The sequence below is a fragment of the Phoenix dactylifera genome, chromosome 11 (assembly GCF_009389715.1).
Source record: "Phoenix dactylifera cultivar Barhee BC4 chromosome 11, palm_55x_up_171113_PBpolish2nd_filt_p, whole genome shotgun sequence".
In the NCBI taxonomy this organism is placed as follows: Eukaryota; Viridiplantae; Streptophyta; class Magnoliopsida; order Arecales; family Arecaceae; genus Phoenix; species Phoenix dactylifera.
Genome location: NC_052402.1, coordinates 27,206,888 through 27,218,489, shown reverse-complemented (window position 1 = coordinate 27,218,489; position 11,602 = coordinate 27,206,888). Strand labels below are relative to the sequence as shown.

At 37.2% G+C, this 11,602-nt stretch overlaps 1 protein-coding gene across 1 annotated transcript in view; it reads left to right on the top strand.

Annotated features, from left to right (window-relative positions):
- Positions 1–2,076: 2,076 nt before the first annotated feature.
- The window catches only part of LOC103718838 (probable polyribonucleotide nucleotidyltransferase 1, chloroplastic), a 71,352-nt gene continuing 61,826 nt past the window's right edge, over positions 2,077–11,602 (top strand). The window contains exons 1-5 of the mRNA XM_017845649.3: positions 2,077–2,524; positions 2,946–3,014; positions 4,365–4,471; positions 4,549–4,591; positions 8,108–8,191. Coding sequence (XP_017701138.2) covers positions 2,168–2,524; positions 2,946–3,014; positions 4,365–4,471; positions 4,549–4,591; positions 8,108–8,191 — 660 coding nt within the window. The 5' untranslated portion in view covers positions 2,077–2,167. The remainder of the gene's footprint in view (positions 2,525–2,945; positions 3,015–4,364; positions 4,472–4,548; positions 4,592–8,107; positions 8,192–11,602) is intronic.

Here is an 11,602-nt window from a genome sequence, read left to right as displayed (position 1 = left end):
ACATGAGAAAGACTCACCAAAGAAAATATCTATAGAGATCACAAGATAATTTTATTTCAAAAAATATGAGAGAATATCAAAGAATAACAAGAGGAGTTCGAGAGTTAACATTAAAACTAAAGTCGAGCCATGTTGAATTGAGACGAACCAACTAATGTTTCTTCTTTCTACTTCTCTTTCTCTCTCCACTTTTTCTCTTTCTTCTTCTCTTTTCTCTCCCTCATACACAACAAACACCCCAGAAGAACATCTTCTTTGCACTAACCACAATTCACGGAGCCATACTTCACAACAACTCATCATGTCCCTTTATAAGTTACTGATCTACATCCAAGTCAAAGTCTATTTTGTCTTTTCTCTCAGTAGGGTTTTGCTATAGCAAGCAGAGCTTTTGCCTAAATAGTATTGGGCAACAGAACTTTTGCCAGCAGAGCTTTTGTCTTCTAGTTTGCTAATTTTGAAATTTATTTTTCTCAATGTTTTGGCTATAGTTATTCCAATATAGACCAGAGAAGAGCTCATGAAACTAGGATTTTCTTTTCTTCATTAGGGATCCAGGTGGGGGACAACATCACTTGGAAATCAAACCTCCCAACCTCTTGCTCAAAAGGACTAGATATAATACCATCTAGGCAAGTGGTTTGTGGCCATATTTTCAAATAATTATAACGCAAGAAAGAGAAGAGCCGGTCTCACTTGCTCGGCTTGGCTACTCGACCTTACTTATTAGGGTATGTTTGGATAATTCTACAGAATTACTTTGTAAGAATCAAACCTACTAGCTTAATCAATTTACAGTCTTCAAAAGGCCCATCGAAGTTTTACCCTAAATCCAAGTTTATGGACCTATTTGGTCTGTGGAAAGGAAGGAAGATACTTTGGAGTTTTTTTTTCTCTCGCATAATTTGCGCTAGGAGACCTTGGGTTGATAGGGAGGATGGATGATATCTACATAACATTTTTATTAAACTACCCTTTGATAAAAAATATTATTATTATCAATTTATAATACTTATTTATACTAAAGAAGTAAGGGAACATATAAACTTATAATATTTAGAATTTATAATTCTATAAATATTTAATTTTAATTTAATTTAATTTAATAAATGATCTTATAAATTAATTATATGTAAATTAATTTATTTACATATTAATTATATAAATAACTAATTAATTTATAATATAATTTATACAATTAGTTAATTTTATATAAATATTTAACTAAAAATAGTGAATATAAATAAAAGATAGAAGGCAATTCTGATTATTTGTTATAATTATGAAAATTATGTACTAAATTAAAATAATTAGTAACAAAATTTAATAATATAGGGTTAATAGCATAGATAAAATAAGAAATATAAATAAAATAAATGAAAAAGTGAAGAAGTGTTAGGGTTTTGTTAATCCTTCCTTCCTCGTATTGTTCCAATTTAGGAGGTTGTAAATTGGTGGGTTAGGATGGATGGGCAATCCGTTCTTTTTATTTCTTCCAACCTCATTCATCCTCCCTTTCACGACCCAACCAAATAGATGGTTAGAGTCTAATGAAGACGATACAACTATTCATCAATAAAAAAAATAATCATTGTCGGACCCTATTGCTCAGCTAAACATAAGTTCCAATTCATAAAAAAAATGCCTCTCAAGTAAGAATAGCAATTTATGACCAGACCTGTAAACAACCTGCTTTAAGTATATTTGAATTTGATATAAATAGATTTTGGTCATAAATACTCGTTTAAACCTATTTATTAAATAAATTGAAATCAAATTTAGACTTTTATTCATTTAATCTATTTTAATCTATTTAATAATTAAATCAAATCATCACTTATTATGCGGATCAAGTCCGATATGAAGTCATTAAATAGGTCAAATTTAGATTTAAATTTTTGATCCATTTAATAGATAAAAAAAATCTATGATCCAATTTCTATTTGATCCAACCCGGCCCCATCTGCCGCCCCCACTCTCATGTCTCGACTCTCAAACCCGGAGTCCAGATCCCTTCGGAAAATTTAAAGTAGATATACAAAAGAAAAAAATATCATTAGGAGAAGCTAGCGAACGGATAATAAAGCGTGGCCGCCCGCGCACTCTCGCACCCTCCTCAGTGGCCGAGGGCGAAGCTGAAGCCCGAGCCCAAGGGGAAAGCAACGAAATGCTAGCGAACGCCTCACCTCCTACCCTCCTCCATGTCCATGGCGGCGGACCTGCTCCTTCTCTGCTTCTGCGAACCAGAACAAGAGACAGCAACAGAAGCCTCTTCTTCGCCGCCGCGTCCTCCTCCTCCTCTTCGTGCCATTCGTCTCGAGGACGAGGCGGGTTGCCTCTCTTCTTCCACTCCCTTCCTCGTTTCCCGTTTCAATCGCTTCGGAGGCTGAGGGCAACGCAGCGCAGGCTGCCTCCTCCTCGCAGTAGCATCTCCGCAGAGCAGTCGGAAGAGAGGGGCGACGAGGGCACCGCCACTTCCGCCCCGCACAAGTACTCCGTTAAGATCCCCTTCGGCAACCGCCATGTGAGCGCTCCGCTACCTCCTTCTCGTCTCGCTCTTCCTTTCCTCTTTCCTTTTCTTCTTTTCTCGTCTTCCTTTGGGCCTTTTTTTCCACCTTGGGGAAGGGGAGGGAATTCTGTTTGGTTGTTGCTTATCTATCATTCCATCTAATGCCACAATGGATGGATGGACTTACTTTGGTCTGCCGAGCAAAAATATTCCTTATTTTCAGGGCATATTATTCGAAAAGAAATGGCAAAAAGAAAACCTGAATTTTCGAGAGTGTCTACTAAATCTTGTTTGGAATGAATTTTGACTTATTTCTTTTCTTAATTTTTTGGATGCTCGTTTTTGACCTGAGCACAAGCTCCAACCTTTTTTTTTTAATCTTTTTTGCATGCAAATTTGTTTCTTTTATTTTAACCGTCCTCTTTTATCTTTCCAGATCTTGGTGGAGACAGGCCACATTGGGAGGCAAGCTAGTGCTTCTGTGACAGTAACCGATGGGGAAACCGTAAGCGGTGTATTTTAACTGCTTCAATAGTGACTTATCTTCTTAGTTCACTATCTTGAAATGGTCTTATGATGTGATAAAATTGCGAGTAACACATTTAGAGACAAAAGGGTTAGAAACTGTTGACCTTTGTACAAACCTGAATGGCGAGAGTCATTCCCAGAAACTTCGTAGCACTGTCCACAAAGGAAGATACTGTGTATATTGATTGAATTATGATGATCTAGGCCATTTTCAATCAATCCATGGGCTGAGGGCCTGATGACATTGCATATGAACTTTGTTGTTGATATTGGTGATCAAGAAAATATTAGTTCCTCATGGGCGGAATTATTAATGGATTTCATGTCGGATGTTGCATAAAGTAGGTCGGAGATGGTTTACTGGATGATGACAATTGTTGGTTTGGAATGCCTAGTTAGAGAAAGAAAATGATGACCTGCTCTCTTTATATGATCCTTTGATAATATTCTTTTGGCTTGTGTCATTGATCCACCATCATGTGCATCTGTTGTGTTCAGAACTACATGAAATATCACCCTTGGTTGAAGCTCAAAGATACAGCGGTGCCATAAAATATAGGACCTAGTCCTTAGAACTTGAGTCATCATTTATTTTAGCATATAGCTACGGAGATTTCTAAAATTGTGTGAATAATGGTAGGACTGCACATGATTTTCCCACATTAAGATATTTAGTACATTCTCTATACCTATTGATTGATATATTGAGGTGCCCCACATTTACCATCTCCATTGTTTTCCATTCCTCTTACTTTGTAAGCATATAAAACTTGGCTTTTGCTATCTTGTTCCCTATTCAGTTGGCGGGCCTATTTTGTGCATAGAAAACATGGTTAGGTTGGAAAATGGAGTTTAATATGTAATGAACATTATACCTATTTTTGTAGCCCATCTATCACTCATTCTATATCTATTTTCGTAAGTAATGTGCCCTTGGTGATAATTTCCTATTTTCCCAGTAGTTTAACAAGGGTGTAATCTAAGAAACTTTAATTGTTTGGCTTGCTAACGGTGAAAGCTTCACTTGTATTTACTTGGAAGTCACCTAGCTTTGAGGGGAAAGAGGAGAAAAAAATAATTTTAAGGGTAATCATTTCCTATGGCATCATTTGCATCATTAACTGAAATACTTATCTTGAAAGTAAATCCAAAATATTTGATTCTTACTCTATTTATTTTTTTATCATTTTTCTAGTCACTTCAAAAAATGTCCTTTATTTAGTGATGCATGTCTAGAAGCTGCTGTTGGAGAGTTGATATTCTCTCTATTTAGTCCAACGACACATCCCATCCAGATTTGATGTTGTCTTTATGATGGGTTTTGCAGATTGTCTATTGTTCGGTCTGTCTGTCTGATGTTCCGAGTGAGCCTGCTGATTTCTTCCCACTCGCAGTAAATTATCAGGAGCGTCTTTCAGCTGCAGGCCGCACAAGGTATAAGAAACATAAAGTTTATTTGAGTCAATAGCTTTCATATTTTTCTTATTACTTATGGTGCGGCATGGTTTCAGTGGTGGGTTTTTCAAACGGGAAGGGAGGGCGAAAGACCATGAGGTGCGAGGAATTACCTTTGTTAAGAACAACCATTTTGTTCAGATTATGAAACAATTTCACGTCTTGCTGTATATTATTTCTGTTTTTTTACACATAATCTTGTTTGTACAAGGGGATCATTAGTAACCATTTCTGCAAGTTGACCCTTGACATAGACCCACGCAACCACTGGCCACCCCATCACTACATGCAACACCCTGAGAACCTCATGCGTGAAAAAAAGGAGCATAAATAAAAATAATGAATACAGAGATGGGATATGGGGAGAATAACAAGTTAAAGGGAGAAAAGCTTGTCCATTAAGTGAAGGAAGACTTTAATGATGCACAAAGCAGTTGTCATATTGTGAAATGGGTCAAAAAATCATGCATCTAAAGGGTTGTGAATCATTGAAATCAGGCATAGGTCTGTCTAGTTTTTAATTTTTTGGGTAATTTCTCTTCTTTTTGGTCAGTAGTGGGTTTGTGTTCGTCTGCAGCAGAGATTAAAAGATCTGAAGCCTTAATAGGTAGCTAATCAGGTATGATAGCAGGACTGTTCAAACTACAATACTCATGAATAATAGTCAGGTGCTTATGGAGGGAATTTCAGGGATCTAAGTTTTTTATATTACGGTTTCTTTAGTACAAAATAGGGTCCATTGAACCCATGTAATTGGTTTTGGAGTTTGGAGAGAAAAAAAAGAAAGGTTTTTCCTCTTCTCCTGAGAGATATGGTGTTCTCTTCCTCCTCTCCCCACCTTCCTCTTCATCTCTTCTCCTTCCTCTTCTCTCTGTTTTCTTGTTCTTCTTATAAATATTTATTTTTCTTTGTTTGGCTGGTGGTTTATTGATTAGTATTCTGGAATTTCTAGATAGCACCCAATAATTTTCTTGAAAGCCTAGTAAAACATTAAAAAGGGCCTGCAGAACATCTATTGCATAGTCCTAACTCCTAACCCTAGGGCTACATCAACAAAGTATTTCATGAAATTGAAGCAAGAGATGGGTTTTGGCAAACGAACATAGAAGGATACCATAAACATGGCTAGAAAACCTGGAAACCAACAGGCAACTCTTTAAAAATCATTGTGAAACTCCTTTCTGCTCATTTCACCAAGACTAATCACCAACCTTCGCTTGTTTTAGTATTGTCTCTCATGTGCTTCCATTTGTTTCCCTAGTTTGATGACACAGTGCCAAATTTGTTTGCTGACCATGTTAACTAGAAATACTTGGTCAGACAGAGAACATATGGTCGAAATCATCATTGTATGTAGGAGACAAATTATCTTGTAGAGCAAAATTGAATTTATACATGAAAGATCCAATCAATGAAGATTATCTTATTTAAGAAATTATTAAAAAACATGGAAAAAAGGAAAATATTTTTCTCTCTCCTTCTCCATCTCTCCCTCTCCCTTGTCGGTTTTCTTGTTGGTTCACGTCGGAGTGGCATGACACAGGGGGTGTACCGTACCATACCGCACGCCTACAGGTTTTAGTGCCAGTTCTGATACTATGGACCTTGCTACTTGTGTTCTTTATTGACTTGAAGAAAGCTTATGATATGGTGTCAAGAATACATTAAAATCATTCAAGATACCTAATTACATATATTGGAGCTTTGAAAGCGTTAGGAGTTGCTTTGGTACGATGAATATATTTCCATTCGCACTAGAATTGCACCATGAATTGGCACCAGGTCTATTTTAATTATAGATGCACTTTTGGCCAATATTCAAGAAGATGTACTATGGTGTGTTTTACTCAGAGATGATATAGTGTTGGATGATGAGAAAAGAAAAGTAAATACTAAATTGAATTTATGCTAGAAAGCCTTAGAGAATAAAGGCCTAAGGATAGTAGGATAAAGATGGAGTATATGGAATTCGATTTAAGTTAAAATCAAAATTAAGTTGAGGCCCAATTAGATTGATGGACAAGCGATATCACAAAGTAATATATTTCATAATTGGGATCTTTATATAAAATAATAAAGAGTTAAATGGAGAGGTCATTCTGGTAGTATGTCATTGATGAATTCCTTGGAAATTGACACCGAAATTTTATAGAACAACAATAAGGCTCTGAATAAAATGTTGAGCAATAAAGAGGGTTTAAGAAAACAACTTGAGTTAGGAGAAATGAGAACGTTAATGTGGATATGTAGTAAAACGAGAAATGATGGATTGAGAAATCAGCATATTAGAGGAGCTTTAGGGTTCAATCCTGATATCTCAATTTTGGTTCCAAAACTTGGTTCTAATAGGCTTAAGATTGGGTTTAATTGGCACCACGACCTTATTGGGTTAGATTTTGGATATAGGTGTAGCATACACAAAATCCAATGGACCAACCAAAGATCTTCTGATTGAGATTGGACTTGATTTGGAATGTGTAGTTTCACTGGAGTACTAATATAATCTGATTTGATAAAATAAACATAATATGTTACAGCTGGCCCAAATTGTATACTTCTACTACTTATGTCCAAACTTGGGGCTCGAGCAAGGATGGCCGAACCCGACCAAACTGCCCGGTCCATGTGTGCAAATTAGTACCATGTAATTTCTGTTGTAATGGTGAATAATGACTCAAAAAGTAGAAAAATAACAGTTAAGGGGTACTTACAAGAAACGCTTAATATACATTAAGAGTCAAATATCTACTTAATTATTTTAATGCTGATTCCGATGGGTGTCAACCCATGGTTAGTCGAATAAAATAAAATAAGAGAACAAAACAACCTCGAACCATAGCCCAAATATATAAAATTAAGTTGCATGCATGTTCTTACAGGTAAATGAAGTGTATACAATAAAAGGGATTGTGCTAATGGTTCCTGAAGGAGGTAAAAATGAAGTAAAAGGATAACTCAAGTAAAAAAAAAAGAAAACAAAAACAAAATTATGTGTTAGTAAAGTTTATGATGATGCTTCATGTGTGGATAATGAAAGAAAAAGAAATGATTTAAATAGATTGCTGAAGTAAGAAAAAGGGAAACAAGCAAATCAAGAAAAATTTAGTTACAAGTGGAATGCATCAACTCCTTTCCCACGAGACTAGGTTATATGTAGAGGACTGGATAGGGTGGTTGTTGGAGAGAGAGTAGCAGTAGGGGTAGGGGGTGTGGTTGGAGAAAGTGAGTGTGCAGGATCTGGGGAAATGTAGGGGAGTGGTAAATTAGGTATCAGGAAGGAGAGTAGGGGATGATTCTTAACTAAATAGAGAAAGGCAGGTGATGAGGGTGGTATATAGAGATGAGAGACTTGGGGGCCAATGCCATAAAGTTGGCTCTTTCTCTGTCTTGTTGGTACGACATTGTGATTTCATGGTAGGAATTTAGAAGATTTCGCCATGTCATTTTCTTTTCCTATTCGTACTTGGCTTCCTATACGAGTATAGATATGAACATGAATGAAGTAGTTATTCTATACCATATCCTTTCCCCACAGATATAGCATATTCTTTATGAAAATTGCTGTTTTTATCTTTTCAATGTCGTTGAAATGATTTGTATACTTGTTGCATGCAGGTTCTTATTTGCAGATTGATAGATAGACCCTTGCGTCCAACAATGCCGAAGGGTTTCTACTATGAAACACAAATACTGTCATGGGTAAACATTTCTATTAGTATTGTAACCCAAAAAGCAGCTGCATAATTTAGTTGCATTTTAATATTATTATTTTTTAAACATTTTATACTTGTACTTTCATCTAAGTAGCAGAATAGATGTATCATCTAGACCATACATTTTCACATATCAAAACTATAGGTAGTTTTTACATGACAACTTGCTCAACTTTGTCTTAATCTTTCCTGTATCCGCTCTTTTCATGCAGTAAAGAGAATAATGACTTTTCAAATTGTTTATTTTTGATAATAAATAATATTTGTCATATTCCGATATGCACTCATGCATTGTGCATATGAATGCACATAAATTTTGCTTCAAATTATCAATGAGTGCATACATTGCTAATATTGGGAGGGGAGCATAGAAAAGGTAAATCTGATGCGTGTTCAATTGATGGATAATCTAATACATGGGTAGTTGGAATTGATTGGAGGGAAGAGGAAAAGGCATGCATGCCATATGTTAGTGATGAGATCAAGGGGTTGGGGGGGGGGGTAGAAGAAATGAACAAACTTGCCAATTCGTGATCGATGAATTGATCAATTATTTGGATTGCTGATATGAAAGGGGTCATATGGATTTTTTTGTTTTGAAAAGTCATAATGTCATGTAATATAATCAAAGCAAGGCTAAAAGTTTGATCATGGGCAAGGCATTGAAACCATATGACATTCCAATATTTTTGAAAACTTATGGGTGAAGTAAGATTTGTTAGGTTAATAAATACATTTACTTAGATTTTGAAAGTACTGAAAATGATTGATAACTAGAGCACTACATCGGATCTTGTTTGTAGGAATAAAGGCAAAGTACTAGACTAAGCCAACTATTGTGATATCAAACTAAGATGAAATGGTGTTTGGATGCCTTGGTATTGGATGTAAAGCAAATATGCTCGGGCACGACTATATTAGGAGGAAGGTTTTAAAAATTGGTATCAGAGGTGGTAGACTAGTTTTTGGCTAGACCAGTACATTATTAGTTTGTGTTGTATCGAGAAACGATATGGGCACTGTCCTAGTGCCGTGCCTGGACACAAAAATTCCATTTTTATTTATAGTTTTTTAATTTCTATATATATGAGGCTATTGGGCTGACTTTCTTTTGTCTTTTAGTGATCTAATTGCATTTTTAATAGGGGTGTAACACCAGATTGTCGATACTGATATTGATACTTGTTGAGTCAACATGGATTAGTAAACTAGCAATATCTATAAGTGAAAAATGATATAAGAATGGTATTGTAAAAGGAAAATGTATAATACCTCACTTTGTAAATCAATTTTAAGTGAACTGTCTATGATCCTTAGAGACATCGAGGTTTTGTTCATGGTCCAGAGACCATCGATATTATATCATCTTGGATACTGTCTCCATTCCTGTTGGTCAAATAATGCCTGATAGTGACCTGACTGTTGCACCTAATATTGCGGTTGCAGTAAGTGTGGTAGTTGTAGGAACTAGTCCATCCCTGCTTATGTAGTAGGAGCCAGCATCGTAGTCTAACCCTTGGCTATACCCATATCCGTAGGAGGGGGAATATGTGGAGTTGGATCCCCTAGATAAGATGAGTGGAAGAAAGCATGTGGACCGTACGTGGATGGAGCATAATGTCTACCTTGTCTAGGAGATCCGCCTTCGATATATGATGATATTTGCTATGCGCTATAGCTATTTGATATACTGGTGGATTCATGGTTCGTTGTACTGGCCATAACCAGGCGGTATGGGCATACCGTACTGTACTAGCTCGGTGCCAATACTCGATACGGGTGGCGGTAGGTGTACGGACACTCAGGATGACGAAAAAATTTCGTACCATACCGACACTGTGCAATTGTGGCACTGGTTCGGGGTCTGGTACCGAAATGGCGAATCTTGGGTGGATTTGTCATTAATCCTCGCTCCCTCTATTCGATGTAACAATGCTTGAGTATCTTGGTACTACTCATTTTCTTTTGCACCCATCTAATTTTTTCCATCAATTTAACTTCTAATATGCTAGGTGTGCATAGAATCCTTCGACTCCTGAACATAGCTTCTTGTGACTATCACTCCATCTCTTTATGCACCTAACCCCATAACCTTGATCTTGTGTGCTCAGAGTTACACCGCCTTTAGATCCTCTTCTTTTGTAGGACAACATCTTCCTGTATGTCTGGATTTTGTCTAGGCTCTATGGTCACGATCCTGTATCACGTGTGAAATCTGCTTCATCAGTGGATGGAATCGAGCCTTCGAGTATAACCACTACCACCTCTAGATTGATCACCCTATTCACCCTGACCTTCAACACCATCATTGGAATTGTTATTATCATCGTCGCTGGTATCACTATATGATCTAAGGAATCCTAGATCTGATGGCTTTGGTGTCTTGCTGTCATGTTCCCGAAATGGTATGCTATCAGCTCGCTCAACCAGATTGACAACTGGCACTTTCCCCTTGGACCTGCCTTTCCTACTACCCTGATTGGCCTTTTAGGCCCATGTACCGTGCCATGACCCGAACATTTTGCAATTGAATTGCTGGTCATAGTCCTCTAACTCCAGTTAGGTCTCCTCTTAGGTCTCACTCTTGGTGGGTGAAATATTCTCCTTTCTTCATCTGTCCACATTTCACGACGGTTCTGTTAGGTTGTGGAGGATCCCTTAGCTCATCTGGCATGGGCACCGCTTGGGCTTGCTGATTTGCAACCCATCCAAACTTATCATCACTAACAAAAATCCATCAACAGGTCTTCTTGTCTGTTCTCCTTGTCCTGATCAAGTACTTCTATCTCAGCCTCCTGTTATAGTGTGCGAACGCTAAGTTGTGCGGCCTCAGGCTCGTCAGATGGTTTTGTACCTTGGTGTGGATTAGGGCAAAGATAACTCCAATTCTACTCACATTCATTGAACGAGAGGGTCTGCGAAAGGATTCAGATGGTAATCTTCCTCAAATTAGGTGCATTATTGCTTCATTAGACCTACCAGTTCCCTGCATCTAGATAATTCAAGGTTACATTAGACTTGGAGACACTAAAGCCTTATGAATACTAAAAGAATGACTCATTAGAACAATTTCCTAGCGGTACCTGGAAACATCTTAGAAATTTATTACCTCACTGATTGCTTCTATAGCCAAATCCTAGATCCTTCAACATCCACTACACCACCGCCTTGACTTCTTGCGGCAGCTCCTTGTCAAGGCCTATTTTCTTAGTGTGTTGGTATGTGGGATTCAAATAGTAGGCTATATATAAAGAAGGACAAAGTTCACATTCGTGAAGATGTAAGAAAGGTCATTCAAGTAAACATTATAGGTCAAGCTATGTCGTTCATTCATGTTAACCTGCTAGAGCAACTCGCTACCCATCTGCAAGTCCCATTTGTCCTCTATGATGGGAAA